The 21,020-nt window shown below is 41.1% G+C and overlaps 1 protein-coding gene across 2 annotated transcripts in view; it reads left to right on the forward strand.

Annotated features, from left to right (window-relative positions):
* Positions 1-21,020, forward strand: part of MCM3AP (minichromosome maintenance complex component 3 associated protein) — a 338,223-nt gene that overhangs the window by 19,337 nt on the left and 297,866 nt on the right. For both annotated transcript variants that reach the window (XM_053698891.1, XM_053698892.1), the window contains exons 4-6: positions 1,435-1,513; positions 15,561-15,711; positions 17,202-17,395. In XM_053698891.1, the coding sequence (XP_053554866.1) occupies positions 1,435-1,513; positions 15,561-15,711; positions 17,202-17,395 (424 nt within the window). The remainder of the gene's footprint in view (positions 1-1,434; positions 1,514-15,560; positions 15,712-17,201; positions 17,396-21,020) is intronic.

The following is a 21,020-nucleotide window of genomic DNA, read 5'->3' on the forward strand; positions in this document are numbered from 1 at the left end:
CCTATCTACTTCCTTGCTAACCCGTGTCACTAACTGTCTTTCTCACATCTCTTCCGGGATGTCCTCTCACTACCTCAAACTAAATCTCTCCAAAACTGAGCTCCTCATTTTTCCCCCTTCTTTCAAAATCTCCACCCCAATCTCTCTAAAACTGTCTACAACTCCATCATTACCCCTACCCCGCATGCCCGATGTCTCAGGCTCACATTTGACTCAGATCTTTCTTTCACTCCGCACATTCAGTCCATGGCTAAAGCCTGCCGCTTCCACCTTTAAAAAAAATCTCTAAAATTAGACACTTCCTTACATAAAACACAACTAAGATTTTAATCCACTCTCTCATTCTTTCCCTCAATTACTGCAACTCTGTCCTCTCTGATCTCCCCACCTGACGCCTAGCTCATTTACAATCCATAATGAATGCCTCTGCCAGACTCCTCTTCCTTACACGTCGCTCTTTATCTGCTGCACCCTCTGACAATCCCTTCACTGGCTTCCTCTAGGATCGAACACAAAATTCGCACTCTGATATACAAAGCCCTCAACTGCACTGCTCCCCCCTATATCTCAGACCTTGTCTCCAGATTCTCTCCCTCCCGTTCCCATCGCTCTGCTCATGACCTCCTACTCTCCTCCTCTCTTGTTACATAATCACACTCCTGTGTACAGGACTTCTCCAGACTGGCTCCCATCTTGTGGAACTCTCTGCCTCGCTCCACAAGACTCTCCCCTAGTTTTGAAAGCTTTGAGCGCTCCCTAAAGACTCTACTCTTCAGGGATGCATACAACCTACGCTATAACCTTACTTTATACCAGTTCCTCTCCTCCATTTCTATCCGCTGAACCCCCTTAGCATGTAAGCCTAAGAGTCCAGCTGTTTGTAGATCACCTTCTTTAGAGCTGACTACAACAGTGCAACTCTCGGCAGGGCTCTCTACCCATTTGATCCCTATCATTGTTTTGTTGTACTCCGCCTTTGTTTATAGCACTGAGGAATCTGTTGGCGCTCTACAAATAACCGATAATAATAATGCATGTAGTAGAAAGTTGTGTGCTTTTTGCGACTTAAACAATAGTTTTTCTACCCATTTTTGCCTTCATATACATTTTATCCAGTTTTGACTCTAACCCACCAGTACTGATACGGTTCTCTGAGAGTGGAGGACACATTTTTTGATTAGTTCCTATACCACACACACTCCTGTATTACTCCAAATAGTTTCTTGCTTGGCTGTACAAAAAGTGACTCAAACAGGAATTAATGGGTATATGTAGAGGTGGGGGTTTAGTTCTCACTACTCGGTCTTCTGGGAGGCATTTATACTTACTCCAGAGGTCAGAGCCCATCAATCTACCAAGTGATATAATTTCCATGAGTGTGAACAAATGTAATTTATCAGTAAGTATAAACCTATTTGATCTGATATTTTATAGAGTTCTGCTATGCACGCCAAGAGAATGGTGAAAAAACTTCATAAAGATGTATCTGCGTTTTGGCAAAAAAAGAAACATAGTGAGTAAATGTATTTGTGTTGTAATTATGTGTGTTTGAATGTGTACAAATGCCAGACTGAAAACCAGTGGTTACAAAGCCATTATTCAGTAGGGAAACTAGTTGTTAAATGTAATATATATTTTTAGTGGCTAACAATCACTACAAACCTTAAAAACATGACGTAATTTGGTTCACTACTTTTTAAAATAAAGACATTTGAAAGCAAATTTGAAATGTACAGCAAGGTTTTACAAATTTCTTATTTTCCATTGTTCTCTCCAAGTATTGGTCTTTGGTTTATGGACAGATATAAGGTAAAGAAGCATGTATATGTACACAATGTGATAAAGTAATGAGATCTGATTATACCTACAAACTTAACCCATTTTATTAGGTTGTAACTTCAAAACTCAAAATCAGATAATTTAATGTACACAAATAAAAAGCAAAATTCTCATACATTTTATACTCTGCAGTTGGGAAAAACAATTGTACAGTACAAAATCTTCTTGCAATGATACATGCTTCATTGTATTGTTTACAAATAGCATTATCTTTATTTTGCCATTTGAAATATCTGTTTTTGCCTGATTAAACTCCACATGTACTAAAAATGTCAGTAATGCAATATTGGCTGTATAAAAGCTTTGTTAACAAGATGCAGCAGAAAAAAGCCCAGTCCATTTGAAAGGGTGTTCTAGTAGCAGCTTTAAACTTTTAGCGCCGTTTTGGCGTTGTATTCCGTCATTATGAAAGGGTTAATTACAACAACACTCTTAGCTACTTGTCCCAAGTATTTTGTCTCTTTAAATTATACTCACTCCCACCTCAAAATGGAGCTTTTTGTTAAATGAAAACCTCCAAGGGAAAGAAAATACAGTAATTAGTCTGTGATTGCATACAACATCTTGTTCTGGTTTTGTTTCAAATTTCCTTAAAAATCATGGGAATTCCTGGTTTCAGTGCAATGTATTGGGAGTTCTGCTTATCAGCAAGTGAGCAATAATTCCTTAAAGGGACACTAAACCCAATTTTTTTCTTTCATGATTCAGATAGAGAATACAATTTTAAACAACTTTCCAATTTACTTCTATTATCTAATTTGCTTCATATTTTAGATATCGTTTGTTGAAGAAAGAGCAATGCTCTTGGGAGAGCCAATCACACGAGACATCTGTGTGCAGCAACCAATCAGCAGCTACTGAGCCTATCTAGATATGCTCTTCATCTAAGAATATCAAGAGAATAAAGCAAATTAGATAATAGAAAGTTGTTTAAAACTTTATGCTCTTTCTAAATCATGAAAAAAATAATTTGGGTTTCATGTCCCTTTAAATAAAGGGATATAATACTCATATGCTAAATCACTTGAAAGTGATGCAGCATAACTGTAAAAAGCTGGCAGGAAAATATCACCTTAGAATCTCTATGTAAAAAAGGAAGATATTTTACCTCACAACTTCCTCAGCTCACCAGAGTACGCATTCTGTAAAAAGTTTACTTTCAGTTACTGCCAAGCTACAGGTTAAAAAAAGGGAAGCAATGAACAGCAGCCAATCAGCATCAGCAGTGCTGAGGTCATGAACTATTTTACTGTGATCTCATAAGATTTCACTTAAAGGGACATAATACTCATATGTTAAATCATTTGAAACTGATGCAGTATAACTGTAAAAAGCTGACAGGAAAATATCACATGAGCATCTCTATGTAAAAAAGGAAGATATTACCTCACAATCTCCTCAGCTCAGCAGAGTAAGTTCTATGTAAAAAGTTATACTCGGCTGCAGCCCAGCTGCAAGCAAAAAAAAAATAAAAAATGAAGAAATGAACAGCAGCCAATCCGCATCAGCAGTGCTGAGGTCATGAACTCTTTTACTGTGATCTCATAAGATTTCACTTAACTCTCATGAGATTTCATAATAAACTTCCTTAAACTGAATAGGGAAATAACATGAGTGTGCATGAAGCACGTTCCCTTGCCTGTCTCGGGACAGGCATACTGATTTGATGCTTAAAGTCCTTTACAATGGGGTGTGAATACTTTATTTATTTATTTAGAAAATATTTTACCAGGAAGGATACATTGATATCTCTCTCGTTTTCAAGTATGTCCTGGGTCCACAAAATATTGCATTGATACAATAGGGTACAATAAAATACAAAAACAATAATACACAATATATGCAAAGATTTAACATAGAACCGGTAGGAAATATATAATCAACCATGACAGGTGCATTATGTTTTGAGATATGTAGAGAGGGATCTCTTAAAGAATATTAGGCTTGTGGAAGGTTTGAAAGTGTGCGGGAGGTCATTCCATAATTGTGGCACTCTGTAGGAAAAGGAGGATCTAGCTGCTTTCTTTTTGTATTGAGGCAAGCTAAATAATGTGCTGGTATTGGATCGGAGGTTATAGGAGGTGGGAAATAGCCGGGGAGAACATTCTGCTCAGGTAGGATGGGAGCTTCCCAGAAAGGCTCTTAAACACAAGGCAGGAAAGATGGAGGGCGCGTCTGGATTCCAGCGACAGCCAGTTTAGTTCTTTTAGCATGTCACAATGGTGGGTCCTGTAGTTACATTGTAGCACAAAGCGGCAGAACGAGTTATACAATGTATTAAGTTTATTAAGGTGAGTTTGCGGTGCAGGTGCATATACTGCGTCCCCCTAATCCTTGATAGGCATCAGCATTTGCTATACAATTTTTTCCTTTACTGTAGAGCTGAGGCAGGATTTGTTTCTGTACAGGGTACCTAGTTTTGGTTAAAGTTTAGATGCAAGTTTTTCTATGTGGAGGCCAAAAGATAGATTGGATAGATTTAGATTGGAATTGTTTGCATAGATTACCGTGTCATCTGCATACATGTGTACAGTTGAGTATTTGCAGACATTAGGCAAATCATTTATAAATAATGTGAATAGTACGGTGCCGAGAATGGAACCTTGGGGAACACCACACATGACTGGGAGAGGGAGGGAGTCACTGTCAGAAATTAGACATATTTTGATTGATTCGATACATATGATCGAAACCAGGTTAACGGACGATCAGCAATACCAGAGTTTTTTTAGTTTGAGCAGTAGTATGTCGTGGTCTACTTTGTCAAAGGCCTTTGCAAAATCAAGGAAAATAGCTCCAGTTAGGTCTCCTTGTTCCATGCCAGTTTGAATGTCGTTGCAAACTTTTAGGAGGGCAGTTGTAGTGGAGTGATTCGGGCAAAAACCTGATTGATCATGGGCCAGATAGTTAGATTGTTGGTAATACTCACATAGTTGCGTATGGATGCATTTTTCTAAGATTTTTGACAATACTGGGAGCAATGATATAGGGCGATAGTTAGAAACCAAGGTAAAATATCTTATTTTTTTTACATAGAGATGATCAGGGGATATTTTCTAGTCAGCTTTTTACAGCTATGGTGCATCACTTTCAAGTGTTTAAACATTTGGGTATCATGACCCTTTAAGGTCCAGTTGTACAAAGACATGCTGTTTGCTTCAAAATCACTAAAAAGATTTGTATTAACTTTTTTCCCCTGCAAAAACAATGTTTAACATGTTTATATAGTGCAATTTCAAATGCTTAATATACATGTTTAGAGGTTACTGTCCCTTTTAAAGGGACAGTCTAGTCCAAAATAAACTTTCATGATTCAGATTAAGAGTATCAGATTTAGTCATTTAAACAATTTTCCAATTTACTTTTTATCACCAATTTTGCTTTGTTCTCTTGGTATTCTTAGTTGAAAGCTAAACCTAAGAGATTCATATGCTAATTTCTAAGCACTTGAAGGCCGCCTCTTCTCTCATTGCATTTTGACAGTTTTTCACCACTAGAGGGTGTTATTTCACGTGGGTTATATAGATAACAATATGCTCACACACGTGAAGTTCCATGGAGCCAGCACTGATAGGCTAAACTGCAAGTCTATCAAAAGAACTGAAATAAGGTGGTAGTTTGCAGAGGCTTAGATACAAGATAATCACAGAGATAAAGTATATTTATATAACTGTGTTGGTTATGCAAAACTAGGGAACGGGTAATAAATGGATTATCTATCTTTTAAAAGAATAAAAAGTCTGGTGTAGACTGTACCTTTAACCTCTTGAATTAAGTTTTGATGGGTTTTGCCCTTGAATAATTCCCTTAGTATTTTTAATTGATATGGTATATTATATATTTACATAACTGCTTGATTACAAAACATTGCTGCACCACAAAAAAAAAAAAAAGTCTTGACCATCTACAAGAAGAGTAAAAAAACAAGGTGAAAGAGACTGGGTAACAAACAGCAATTCTGTGCTTCCTTTCACATGGAAACCACTTCAGTCTGTAAGCAGAACAGAAAAACACAGCAAGAAAACTACCCATGGGTAACAATTAGATATTGGAGGAGTTGGATGAATACAAAATTTAAGGGGACATTGAACTAAAGTGAAACTATGGATACTTTAGTATTCTCTATAGAAAAGCTATGTAAGCAAGGTGCAGTAAGCAATAATCAAGTCTCCCCATTGTGGGGGTGGAAGAGAAAGTAATACATTTCCTTCTTAATGAGAGTCCACGGCTTCATTCCTTACTGTTGGGAAATACTGAACCTGGCCACCAGGAGGAGGCAAAGACACCCCAGCCAAAGGCTTAAATACCTCTCCCACTTCCCCCATACCCAAGTAATTTTTTGCCTTTTGTCACAGGAGGGTGGCAGAACATTTTTGAAGTGTTCCTCAGGAGGGGTATATGCCCTTAGATATGGGACTGGAGTTTTAAGTAGTCTTGTCAGCCTCTCAATGAGAGCATTGACAAAAGTTAGAGTCTGGAGATGCAGGGAGAGTCTTTCTGCGAACCCATCCAGACTGCCTGCTAACAGCTCCTTAAGCAATCAGTGTTGACGAGTTTCACTGCCTTTTTTTTTTCCACTCCAGTCCATGTCAGGAGCGATGCTTCATGACTGTCACACTTGAGAGGCTGTGTTTCTGTTCCACAGCACGGATTCTGGTAAGATCGTTTACATTTTTACATATGTTGAAAACGCTGAAGACAGGGTCACAGTGTGACTCCTTTTATCTTAATAGAATCATGGGTTAATTTCTCCGGAGGGAGGTTATTGAACAGTGGGGTTTAATCAATTGTAATACTTTGAGCCCAAAAAAATCTCACACATAAAGCAGCATAAAATCATAGTCTGTTGTTATGCGGTAACGGAACATACAGGTTTTTACTTTCACTTTGAACGCTGCACAGCTTGTAGCTTGGCACACTTTTTCTCATAGCAAGGATGATCCTGCCTTGCGTACCACGTGACCGGGTGTGGTCACACTTTCGTTTTCTCTTTCCTGACCCAGCTAGCTGTTTGCCTGGGTCAAGGAGGTGATGAGTGCCCCAGTCATTGGGAGTATAAAGGTGCAGTTTGTGAGAAATAGAAAAAGTTAATTTATTTTGTATCCTACTGTTGTTAGTGCAAGCTATGGAGGACTCTGATATGCTTGAGGGTACTCCCCTATTCCTAATAGTAATACCTGTCTATATTGTGAGGAGGCCTTGGTATGCCCGCCCTCTCAACTATGCTCCATATACATCAACAAGGTTATTATGTCTAAGAAGGTTAACCCCTTTTGTACTACTGAGCGTCCACCTCTGAGGACTCGCCGTCCTGTGAGGTGCATACCCATCATTCATCTCCATCGCCACATGCACCTTCCCGTAGCACGCCTGATCCTCCGTGTGGAGCAAGCCTTTTACCATTGGACTTTACAGCGCAGTTAAAAACTGCGGTGTCTGAGACTTTTAGTTCTTTACTTTGCCCTGCCAAGCACAAGCGAAAGGTTAAACATAGCTCTCCGGTCCAGGGGACATCCAGTGATTTATTAGACTTGTCTGCCTTTCAAGTATCCTAGGATGGGCCACACTCTGATTCTTCAGAGGGTGAACTTTCTGGATCAGAGTCTGCTACCTCTAGGCCTCAGGCTGCGGAGGATCCAGCCTTTAGATTTAAAATTGAACATTTACGTTTTCTTCTAAAGGAGGTTCTGTCGACATTAGAGGCCAAGCTGCCTGATGAACCTTTGATCCCTAAATTAGACAGAGTGTATGAGGACAGGGTAGCGCCGTTGACTTTTCCTGTACCTGTAAAAATGGCGAACATTATTAAAGGGACATGAAACCCAAAATTTTTATTTCATGATTCAGATAGAGAATAAGATTTTCAACAACTTTCCAATTTACTTATATTATTTAATTTGCTTCCTTCTCTTGTTATCCTTTGCTGAAAGTTTTATCTAGGCAAGCTCCTGAGCAGAAGAGAACCTAGGTTCTAGCTGTTGATTGGTGGCTGCATAAATATATATATATATATATATATATATATATATATATATATATATATATATATATATATATATATATATATATATATATATATATATTGTGATTGACTCACCCATGTGTTCATTTAGAAACCATTAGTGCATTGCTGCTCCTTCAACAAATAATACCACAAGAATGAAACAGATTAGATAATAAAAGAAAATTAGAAAGTTGTTTAAAATTGTATTCTCTATCTAAATCATAAAAGAAAATTTTGGGGTTTCACGTCCCTTTAAGAACGAATGGGATAGAATTGTATCTTCCTTTGCCCCTTCGTCCGCCTTTAAAAAAATTATTCCAGGTCCTGGATCTCAGCTAGAGTTGTGGGTTTCTGTCCCTAAGGTGGATGGCGCTATCTCCACGTTAGCTAAGCCTACTACTATCCCTCTTGAGGATAGCTTGTCCTTTAGAGAGCCGATGGATAAGAAGATGGAAACTTTTCTCAGGAAAATGTTTCAGCATGTGGAATACTTATTTTAACTGGCAGCAGCGGTTGCTGGAGCCTACTGGTGTGACTCCTTAGCGGATTTGATCGAGGTGGAGGGTCCCCTTGATGTTATCCAAGAAATAATTAAAGCATTGAGAATTGCTAATTCCTTTATATGTGATGCAAACATGCAGATTATTCGCCTGAATGCTAAGGTCTTTGGTTTTTCAGTTCAGACCCGTCGGGCACTCTGGCTGAAGTTCTAGTCTGCGGACATGACTTCTAAGTCTAGACTACTTTCCCTTTAAGGGAAATATTTTATTTGGTCCAGGCCTAGACTCCATTATCTCCACGGTCTGCGGTAGGAAGGGTGCCTTCCTACAGCAGAATAAAAAGAACAACCTAAGGAATCTAATTTTCTAAGCCTGAGCAAACCAAGGGCACTTGGAAGCCGGCTCAATCCTGGAATAAATCCAAGCAAAACAAGAAGCCTGCCGAGAACAAGTCGGCATGAAGGGGCGGCCCCCGATCCGGTGCTGGATCATGTAGGGGGCAGACTTTTCTCTGTTTTCAGACGCTTGGTTCAGGGACGTGCAGGATCGGTGGGTCCCGGAGGTCATAGCCCAGGGATACAAGATAGGTTTCAAATCTCATCCATCCAAGGGCAGATTTCTCATCTCAAGCCTGTCTTCAAAACCAGAAAAGAGCAAAGCCTTTCTGGGGTGTGTGCTGGATCTGTCCTCCTTAGGGGTCATTGTCCCGGTTCCTATCGAAGAAAGAGGTTTGGGATACTACTCAAACCTGTTCGTGGTCCCAAAGAAGGAGGTAACTGTCCGCCCGATTCTGGACTTAAAGGGACATAATACTCATATTCTAAATCACTTGAAACTGATGCAGTATAACTGTAAAAAACTGACAGGAAAATATCACCTGAGCATCTCTATGTAAAAAAGGAAGATATTTTACCTCACAATCTCCTCAGCTCACCAGAATAAGTTCTGTGTAAAAAGTTATACTTCACCTGCTCCCAGCTACAGGTAAAAATAAAAATAAAATGAAGAAATGAACAGCAGCCAATCGGCATCAGCAGTGCTGAGGTCATGAACTCTTACTGTGATCTCATGAGATTTCACTTAACTCTCATGAGATTTCATAGTAAGCTTCCTTTACCTGATTGGTGAAATAGCATGAGAGTGCATGATGCTCATCCTTTCAGCTGTCCCAGGACAGACACACTAAAATGCTGCTTAGAAATCCTTTACAATGGGAGGTGGCTACTGAGGAACTTTTGAGGTAAAATATCTTTCTTTTTTACATAGAGATGTTCAGGAGATATTTTCTAGTCAGCTTTTTACAGCTATGCTGCATCACTTTCAAGTGTTTAAACATTTGGGTATTATGGCCCTTTAAACAAGTTTCTAAATGTCCCCTTGTTCAAGATGGCGATAAGGTCCATCCTTCCTTTAGTTCAGGAAGGACAGTTTATGACCACTATAGATCTGAAGGATGCCTACCTTCACATTCCAATCCACAGGGACCACTTTCAGTTCCTAAGGTTTGCGTTCCTGGATCAGCATTTCCAGTTCATTGCGCTTCCGTTTGGTCTAGCTACTGCTCCAAGAATCTTTACAAAGGTTCTAGGGGCTCTCCTGGCCGTCGCTTGAACCAGAATGTTGTAGCACCCTACTTGAACGACTTTCTGGTTCAAGCACTGTAGCGGAGGACCATTCAGTATCTCTTCTCTCTCTTCTTCGATCTCATGAATGGAAGATAAACTTAGAAAAGAGTTCTCTTATTCCAAGCACCAGGGTAGAATTCCTGGGTACTATAATAGACTTCATATCCATGAGGATATTTTTAACCGACCAGAGACGTTGCAAGCTAGCTTCGGCATGTCTTGCCCTCCGGACCTCCTTAAGGCCACCTGTGGCTCATTGTATGGAGCTAAATGGTCTCATGGTGTCCAGCATGGACATAATTCCATTTGCCAGGTTCCGTCTCAAACCATTACAGCTGTGCATGCTGAGGCAGTGGAATGGCAATCATTCTGATCTGTCTCAACAGATTTCCCTGGACAGCCGGTCGAGAGAATCGCTCTCTTGGTTGCTCTGTCCAGATCATCTGTTTCGAGGGACATCCTTTCTAAGACCATCCTGGGAGATTGTGACTACGGACGCGAGTCTATCAGGATGGGGAGCTGTTTGGGGTGCCAAGAAGGCACAGGGCCTGTGGTCTCAGGAGGAACCCTCCCTCCCAATCAACATTCTGGAACTTCGAGCAATCTACAATGCTCTGAGGACTTGGCCTCTTCTGGGTTTGTACCGGTTTATCAGATTCTAATCAGACCATATAACCTCGGTGGCTTACATAACCGTCAGGGGGGAATGAGAAGCTCCCTAGCAATGAGGGAAGTATCTCGGATTCTGGTGTGGGCGGAGGCCTACAGCTGTTCGCTGTCAGCAATCCACATTCCGGGTGTGGACAACTGGGAAGCAGACTTTCTCAGCAGACAATCCTTTTATCCGGGGGAATCGTCTCTCCATCCCTAAGTGTTTGTGGAAATATGCAACATGTGGGGGACGCTGAAGATAGATCTCATGGTGTCTCGTCTCAATAACAAGCTACCCAGATATGGGTCCAGGGATCCTTCAGGGATCCTCAGGCAGAGCTAATAGATGCATTAGCAGTGCCTTGGAGATTCAGTCTACACTACCTTTTTCCGCCATTACCACTTCTTCCTCGGGTAGTGGCCTGCATCAAGCAGGAGCAGGCGTCAGTAATACTGATTGCTCCATCGTGGCCACGAAGGACATGTTTCTCGTATCTAGTGAGGATGTCGTCATCTCCTCAATGGAAGTTACCTTGTCGTAAGAATCTGCTGGAACAGGGTCCTTTTGTTCATCAAAATCTAGATTCTCTGAGGCTGACTGCGTGGAGTTTGAACTCTTAGTCGTTGCCAATAGTGTGTCCTCTGAGAGAGCTATTGAGACTCTTATTCAAGCTTGTAAACCAGTTACTCATCGCATCTATAATAAGGTGTGGAGAACCTACTTATCCTTGTGTGAAGAGCGTGGATTTCCTTGGCATAAAGTTAAAGTTGCCAGGATTCTATTGTTTCTCCAGGATAGACTGGAGAAGTGTCTTTTGGCCAGTTCCCTTAGGGGACAGATTTCGGCCTTGTCTGTTTTACTGCATAAGAGGCTCTCTGACTTTCCAGATGTTCAGTCTTTTGTTAAGGCTCTGATTAGGATCAGACCTGTGTTCAGATCTTCTGTTCCTCCTTGGAGTCTTAATCTGGTTCTTAAGGTTTTGCAACGGGCTCTGTTTGAGCCTGTGCATGAAATTGACATTAATTTGTTCTGGAAGGTTATTTTTCTACTGGCCATTGCTTCTGCGCGCAGAGTATCTGAGATTGCCGCCTTGCAATGTGAGCCTCCTTATCTGGTGTTCCATTCGGTTAAGGCTGTCCTACGTACTATGTTAGGGTTTCTCCCTAAGGTCGTGTCAGACCGGAACATCAACCAAGAGATTGTCGTCCCTTCTTTGTGTCCTAATCCTTCTTCGAAGGAACGTTTACTTCATAATTTGGACGTGGTTCGTGCCTTGAAGTTTTATTTTCAGGCTACTAAGGATTTCAGACAAACTTCTGCCTTGTTTGTTTCCTATTCTGGAAAGCGTAAGGGTCAGAAGGTCTCTTCAACTTCCTTATCTTTTTGGTTGTGGAGTCTTATCCGCTTAGCTTATGAGACAGCGGGATATAAACCTCCTCAGAGAATTACGGCTCATTCTACAGGGAGTGCAGAATTATTAGGCAAGCTGTATTTTTGAGGATTAATTTTATTATTGAACAACAACCATGTTCTCAATGAACCCAAAAAACTCATTAATATCAAAGCTGAATATTTTTGGAAGTAGTTTTTAGTTTGTTTTTAGTTTTAGCTATTTTAGGGGGATATCTGTGTGTGCAGGTGACTATTACTGTGCATAATTATTAGGCAACTTAACAAAAAACAAATATATACCCATTTTACCAGTGAAACCATTTTACCAGTGAAACCAATATAACATCTCAACATTCACAAATATACATTTCTGACATTCAAAAACAAATCAGTGACCAATATAGCCACCTTTCTTTGCAAGGACACTCAAAAGCCTGCCATCCATGGATTCTGTCAGTGTTTTGATCTGTTCACCATCAACATTGCGTGCAGCAGCAACCACAACCTCCCAGACACTGTTCAGAGAGGTGTACTATTTTCCCTCCTTGTAAATCTCACATTTGATGATGGACCACAGGTTCTCAATGGGGTTCAGATCAGGTGAACAAGGAGGCCATGTCATTAGATTTTCTTCTTTTATACCCTTTCTTGCCAGCCACGCTGTGGAGTACTTGGACGCGTGTGATGGAGCATTGTCCTGCATGAAAATCATGTTTTTCTTGAAGGATGCAGACTTCTTCCTGTACCACTGCTTGAAGAAGGTGTCTTCCAGAAACTGGCAGTAGGACTGGGAGTTGAGCTTGACTCCATCCTCAACCCGAAAAGGCCCCACAAGCTCATCTTTGATGATACCAGCCCAAACCAGTACTCCACCTCCACCTTGCTGGCGTCTGAGTCGGACTGGAGCTCTCTGCCCTTTACCAATCCAGCCACGGGCCCATCCATCTGGCCCATCAAGACTCACTCTCATTTCATCAGTCCATAAAACCTTAGAAAAATCAGTCTTGAGATATTTCTTGGCTCAGTCTTGACATTTCAGCTTGTGTGTCTTGTTCAGTGGTGGTCGTCTTTCAGCCTTTCTTACCTTGGCCATGTCTCTGAGTATTGCACACCTTGTGCTTTTGGGCACTCCAGTGATGTTGCAGCTCTGAAATATGGCCAAACTGGTGGCAAGTGGCATCTTGGCAGCTGCACGCTTGACTTTTTTCAGTTCATGGGCAGTTATTTTGCGCCTTGGTTTTTCCACACGCTTCTTGCGACCCTGTTGACTATTTTGAATGAAACGCTTGATTGTTCGATGATCACGCTTCAGAAGCTTTGCAATTTTAAGAGTGCTGCATCCCTCTGCAAGATATCTCACTATTTTTGACTTTTCTGAGCCTGTCAAGTCCTTCTTTTGACCCATTTTGCCAAAGGAAAGGAAGTTGCCTAATAATTATGCACACCTGATATAGGGTGTCGATGTCATTAGACCACACCCCTTCTCATTACAGAGATGCACATCACCTAATATGCTTAATTGGTAGTAGGCTTTTGAGCCTATACAGCTTGGAGTAAGACAACATGCATAAAGAGGATGATGTGGTCAAAATGCTAATTTGCCTAATAATTCTGCACTCCCTGTACTAAAGCAGTGGCTTTCTATTGGGCCTTTAAGAACGAGGCCTCTATGGATCAGATTTGTAAGGCGGCTACCTAGTCCTCCTTACACACTTTTTCTAAATTTTACAAGTTTGATGTTTTTGCTTCAGCTGAAGCAGCCTTCGGGAGAAAAGTTTTGTCAGCTGTGGTGCCCTTAGATTAGGGTCCGCCTTTCTATTTCTCCCTCCCATTATCATTCAGTGTCCTCTAGAGCTTGGTTATAAGTTTCCCAACAGTAAGGAATGAAGCCATGGACTCTCCTAGTATTAAGAAGGAAAACATAAATTATGCTTACCAGATAATTTCATTTCCTTCTGTACAAGGAGAGTCCACGCCAACCGCCCGTGTTCTCCGATGGGCGGCCCCCTAAATGATATTTTTCTTCTGGCACCTTTTATACCCTGATATTTCTCCTACTGTTCCTTGTTCCCTCGGCAGAATGAGGGGGTGGGGGGGGGGGGAGAAGTGGGAGAGGTATTTAAGGCTTTGGCTGGGGTGTTTTGCCTCCTCCTGGTGGCCAGGTTCAGTATTTCCCAACAGTAAGGAATGAAGCCGTGGACGGACTGTTAGCCGACGGACATTTGGCCTACAGACATTTGGCAGACGAATAATAGTCCGACACACAAGTGGCTGTCAGATAACAACAGTCTGGCACAAGATAGATAGATCTGATAGATAAATACGATAGATTCAATAGATAGATATATAAATAGATAGATTTGATAGATAATTTCACAGACATAGAATTACAAGACGTGCGGGCTGGGACCCATGGTTAGGTTCCCAGAGGTGGTTGCGGCGCCCAAGGCTCTGATTAGAACAGAGCACTCCGGAGTGTATCTGCCCTCGGCCGAACTCGGAACATGCTTCGGCATTCTGTCCGTTAAACGAAATGTCCGTCGAAGATAATGCTTTCGGCCAAATGTCCGTTGGCATTTTGTCAGAGCACCCTCTCCTTGTACAGAAGGAAATTAAATTACCTGGTAAGCATAATTTTATGTTTTTCTTTCCTTTTCAGTTGCTTATTCTAAGTATTGGTCATTGTGTAAAGACTAATATGTAAGATTATAATTACTTAATTTATAGAGAGAGTGATATGATTAGGTGGTCTGCTCTTTCTGCTTGCTCAGCCCATTTATATTTCTGTGTTTATGGAACAATGGATTGCGGCTTCAATCAGCAAAAACAAATATTTCATATACAAAAAAAAAAAATAACAGCAATTTGCCATAGTTTTATACTCTGCATCTGCTTTAGCAAGTTATTGGTAAGGGTACATATTAAGGGGAAACGCATTTGATCTAACAACAAAGATTGGTGTCATCATTTTGGGTGTATTGTTGTCTACAAAGCCTCATATTACCATATTTAGAAAATGTCAAGAAGTAAAAGTTATAAATTAATTTAGTAGAAATGTTTAGGGAATTATTAACTACAAACCAAGGCAGTGTCAAGTCTTCAGCAAAATCTGTTCACCAATTTAAAAGCGATGGAAACACATGATTCATTATATAATTCCTTAGTGGTCTTGAGATATTGCTGAATAATGATGATTTTATTTAAAGGGACAGTAAACCTTAAAAATAATGTTATATAATTCTGCACATAGTGCAGAATTATATAACATTATTTAAGTGCTATAGTTCTAAACGGCTTTTTTCTCTTTAAATATGTTAAAATTACGGCGCTTTTACAGACCCGCTCTCTGCTGAGCGGGTCTGTAATATTCAGTCAGCGCATCGGGCCAGCTGTATAGTCACAGCCCGGCCCGACCGCGCCATAGCACTAAGTGCAGCTCGCTAGGAAATATTACCTGCTACCATGTGTTTGTAAATATGGCATTAGTAAGGTTTGCTTCAATTCAGTACGAGCTTGTGTACAGTACATATGTAATGGATTGTCCTTAGGTCCCAACAAGAGAGAAACTTTGCCGTCCAAGAAAGAGAATGCAAATAATGAAAATATAGAAAGACAGAGTGAAGAAGAGACCAGTTCTTCTCTTTTCCCTGCACGCAAATCACTACTAAGAGACCTGACCGGAGGCAGAGGACCCAAGGGGTATGTGTGTGCGGCGCAAGAGGTGTTTAGTGAAAACTCACATCCACACTGCCTCATGATCAGTGGAGGCTCTTCTTTTGGGACAGTAAGGGCAGTTTTGTAAATGTGATTGTAAGGTGGGGCATTTTTTATTTTAAGGAGGGGAGTGGGGTTAGTTTAAAATAATAATAATAATAAAAAAAAGTTAAAATTAAGAATATAACTGTCAAAATCTAAATCTTAGTAGTCCCAGCCTGAGAGCACTTTACACATGTCCCTATAAGAAATTTCTGACGTCACCCATTCAGTATCTTGATGGATGTTTAGGAACAAACGTCCTTGAAAAACAAAGCCAAAGGGCTTCTACCCTCCCATTAGGTGACAGCCTGGGAGGGTGAGGTTACAATTGCGCGCTTTACAACTCCAGACTACTACCATATAAACCGTTCCCTCTAAGTATAAAAAATTGTGCAACTGGTCAGACATTTTTGCTCATTTGTAAAAAAAATCATTTGTACCCCTCGTATGAACTGTCTTTTTTTTTTTTTTTTTTTTAAATTGATTAATTGCTTAATTATGCATAGTTAAATAGTGAAAGTGTATTTGTGCATGTGAGTTTATCTGTGTGTCTCTGTGTGTGTATACATGAGAGCGTGTGTGCAGGTGTCAGAGTAACTATGTGTGCGTCTGAGTTTCTGTATATGTTTGTGAGAGAGTGTTTATCTACGTGTGTGAGAGAGAGAATGTATGCATCTGTTGAGAGAGGGGTTAGACTTAGGTTTAGGGGTTAATATGTTTATTATAGTGGCGGCGACGTTGGGGGCGGCAGATTAGGGGTTAATAAGTGTAGGTAGGTTGCGGCGACTTTGGGGATGGCAGATTAGGGGTTCATAAGTATAATGTAGGTGGCGGCGGTGTCCGGAGCGGCAGATTATGGGTTAATAATATAATGTAGGTGTCGGCGATGTTGGGGGCTTCAGATTAGGGGTTAATAAGTGTAAGATTAGGGGTGTTTAGACTCGGGGTTCATGTTAGGGTGTTAGGTGTAGACATACATTTTATTTCCCCATAGGAATCAATGGGGCTGCGCTAGGAGCTAAACACTGCTTTATTGCTGGTGTTAGACTTTTTTTCAGCCGGCTCTCCCCGTTGATCCCTATGGGGAAATCGTGCACGAGCACGTTACACCAGCTCACCGCTAACGTAAGCAGTGCTGGTATTGGAGTGAGATTTTGTTAAAACCCGTAATACCAGCGCTGCTTGTAAGTGAGCTGTGAGCATAAACTGCTAGTTAGCACCGCATAGCCTCTAACGCAAAACTCGTAATCTAGGTGTTGGTTAACTCCCTAGTTCCCTTTTAATTATTAATATTTTTTTTATACTAGTGTATAATGGTTGAAATATGTGGAGCCATCTGAGAGGCGGAATTTATTCAAGGGGTGGGGTCAAGCATCCCACCATCTTTAAATTCACCAGCTGCTACTGCTAATGATGGCATGTTATCTTTGTAGGTCTCCGCACAAGAAATCTCTCTTATCAGCAACTGTGCAGCTTGATAAGGAGAGTGCTGACTCCCTGGTATCTTTAAGCGATACAACTGGTGTATCCATTCCTCCATCATTATTTCATCTTGTGGGAACTGAGGCTGAAGGCTCTGAGGAAAAATATCGTCTGCTAGACCAAAGGGATAAGATACTGCGACAAGGTTCCAAATTACTTTAATACTTTCTTTCAAATGTGTTTTTCGTATTCCTGCTTTCCCCTATCTTTTTTTTTTTTTCCTCTCTCTTTGAAGTGGACATTTTTGATACTTTTAGTAATTCCACCTTTCTTCTGTTAAGTGTGATCAGTCCACGGGTCATCATTACTTCTGGGATATTACTCCTCCCCAACAGGAAGTGCAAGAGGATTCACCTAGCAGAGCTGCATATAGCTCCTCCCCTCTACGTCACTCCCAGTCATTCTCTTGCACCCAACGACTAGATAGGATGTGTGAGAGGACTATGGTGATTATACTTAGTTTTATATCTTCAATCAAAAGTTTGTTATTTTAAAATAGCACCGGAGTGTGTTATTATCTCTCTGGCAGAGTTTGAAGAAGAATCTACCAGAGTTTTTGCTATGATTTTAGCCGGAGTAGTTAAGATCATATTGCTGTTTCTCGGCCATCTGAGGAGAGGTAAACTTCAGATCAGGGGACAGCGGGCAGATGAATCTGCATAGAGGTATGTAGCAGCTTTTATTTTCTGACAATGGAATTGATGAGAAAATCCTGCCATACCGATATAATGTCATGTATGTATACTTTACACTTCAGTATTCTGGGGAATGGTACTTCACTAGAATTACACTGTAAGAAGTACATAAAGCTGTTTAATAACTAGAAATTATGTTTAACGTTTTTGCTGGAATGTAAAATCGTTTTCATTTGCTGAGGTACTGAGTGAATAAATATTTGGGCACTATTTTTCCACTTGGCAGTTGCTTAATCTTTTTTCTGACAGTTTCTGTTCTCTCTCACTACTGTGTGTGAGGGGGAGGGGCCGTTTTTTGGCGCTTTTGCTACGCATCAGATATTTCAGTCAGCAACTCATTGTATTTCCTGCATGATCCGGTTCATCTCTACAGAGCTCAGGGGTCTTCAAAACTTATTTTGAGGAAGGTAATTTCTCTCAGCAGAGCTGTGAGAATTATAGTTGACTGAGATAAAAAACGTTTATTCTGTAATTTGTTTCCTGCTTTCAGAATTTGTTATCTTTGCTAATGGGATTAAACCTTTGCTAAAGTTGTGTTGTTTACAAGGATTGAGGCTATAACTGTTTCAATTTATTAATTTTCAACTGTCATAGATCTTCTGTGCTTCTTAAAGGCACAGTACGTTTTTAATATTATTCTAATTGAATTGTATTTCCAAGTTGCAAGTTTATTTGCTAGTGTGTTAAACATGTCTGATTCAGAGGATGATACCTGTGTCATTTGTTGCAATGCCAAAGTGGAGCCCAATAGAAATTTATGTACTAACTGTATTGATGCTACTTTAAATAAAAGTCAATCTGTACAAATTGAACAAATTTCACCAAACAACGAGGGGAGAGTTATGCCGACTAACTCGCCTCACGTGTCAGTACCTGCATCTCCCGCTCAGAGGGAGGTGCGTGATATTGTAGCGCCGAGTACATCTGGGCGGCCATTACAAATCACATTACAGGATATGGCTACTGTTATGACTGAAGTTTTGGCTAAATTACCAGAACTAAGAGGTAAGCGTGATCACTCTGGGGTGAGAACAGAGTGCGCTGATAATATTAGGGCCATGTCAGACACTGCGTCACAGGTGGCAGAACATGAGGATGGAGAACTTCATTCTGTGGGTGACGGTTCTGATCCAAACAGACTGGATTCAGATATTTCAAATTTTAAATTTAAACTGGAAAACCTCCGTGTATTACTAGGGGAGGTGTTAGCGGCTCTGAATGATTGTAACACAGTTGCAATACCAGAGAAAATGTGTAGGTTGGATAAATATTTTGCGGTACCCGACGAGTACTGAGGTTTTTCCTATACCTAAGAGACTTACTGAAATTGTTACTAAGGAGTGGGATAGACCCGGTGTGCCGTTCTCACCCCCTCCGATATTTAGAAAAATGTTTCCAATAGACGCCACCACAAGGGACTTATGGCAAACGGTCCCTAAGGTGGAGGGAGCAGTTTCTACTTTAGCTAAGCGTACCACTATCCCGGTGGAGGATAGCTGTGCTTTTTCAGATCCAATGGATAAAAAGTTAGAGGGTTACCTTAAGAAAATGTTTGTTCAACAAGGTTTTATATTGCAACCCCTTGCATGCATTGCGCCGATCACGGCTGCAGCGGCATTCTGGATTGAGTCTCTGGAAGAGAACATTAGTTCAGTTACTCTGGACGACATTACGGACAGGCTTAGAGTCCTTAAACTAGCTAATTCATTCATTTCGGAGGCCGTAGTACATCTTACTAAACTTACGGCGAAGAATTCAGGATTCGCCATTCAGGCACGCAGGGCGCTGTGGCTAAAATCCTGGTCAGCTGATGTTACTTCTAAGTCTAAATTGCTTAATATACCTTTCAAAGGGCAGACCTTATTCGGGCCCGGGTTGAAAGAGATTATCGCTGACATTACAGGAGGTAAAGGCCATGCCCTGCCTCAGGACAAAGCCAAAGCTAAGGCTAGACAGTCTAATTTTCGTTCCTTTCGTAATTTCAAAGCAGGAGCAGCATCAACTTCCTCTGCACCAAAACAGGAAGGAGCTGTTGCTCGCTACAGGCAAGGCTGGAAACCTAACCAGTCCTGGAACAAGGGCAAGCAGACCAGGAAACCTGCTGCTGCCCCTAAAACAGCATGAATTGAGGGCCCCCGATCCGGGATCGGATCTAGTGGGGGGCAGACTTTCTCTCTTCGCCCAGGCTTGGGCAAGAGATGTCCAGGATCCCTGGGCGCTAGAGATAATATCTCAGGGATACCTTCTGGACTTCAAATACTCTCCTCCAAGAGAGAGATTTCATCTGTCAAGGTTGTCAACAATCCAGACAAAGAAAGAGGCGTTTCTACGCTGCGTACAAGAGCTCTTGTTAATGGGAGTAATCCATCCAGTTCCACGATCGGAACAGGGACAGGGGTTTTACTCAAATCTGTTTGTGGTTCCCAAAAAAGAGGGAACTTTCAGACCAATCCTGGACTTAAAGATCCTAAACAAATTCCTAAGAGTTCCATCGTTCAAGATGGAGACTATTCGGACAATTTTACCTATGATCCAAGAGGGTCAGTACATGACCACTGTAGATTTAAAAGATGCTTACCTTCACATACCGATTCACAAAGATCATTACCGGTACCTAAGGTTTGCCTTCCTAGACAGGCATTACCAGTTTGTGGCTCTTCCATTCGGATTGGCTACAGCTCCAAGAATCTTCACAAAGGTTCTGGGTGCTCTTCTGGCGGTACTAAGACCGCGGGGAATCTCGGTAGCTCCATACCTAGACGATATTCTGATACAAGCTTCAAGCTTTCAAACTGCCAAGTCTCATACAGAGTTAGTACTGGCATTTCTAAGGTCACATGGATGGAAGGTGAACGAAAAGAAAAGTTCACTCGTTCCACTCACAAGAGTTCCCTTCCTGGGGACTCTTATAGATTCTGTACAAATGAAGATTTACCTGACAGAGGACTGGCTAACAAGACTTCAAAGTGCTTGCCGCACCCTTCATTCCATTCAACACCCGTCAGTGGCTCAATGCATGGAGGTAATCGGCTTAATGGTAGCGGCAATGGACATAGTACCCTTTGCACGCTTACA

This window comes from Bombina bombina, chromosome 1, assembly GCF_027579735.1.
Source record: "Bombina bombina isolate aBomBom1 chromosome 1, aBomBom1.pri, whole genome shotgun sequence".
NCBI classification, from domain to species: Eukaryota; Metazoa; Chordata; class Amphibia; order Anura; family Bombinatoridae; genus Bombina; species Bombina bombina.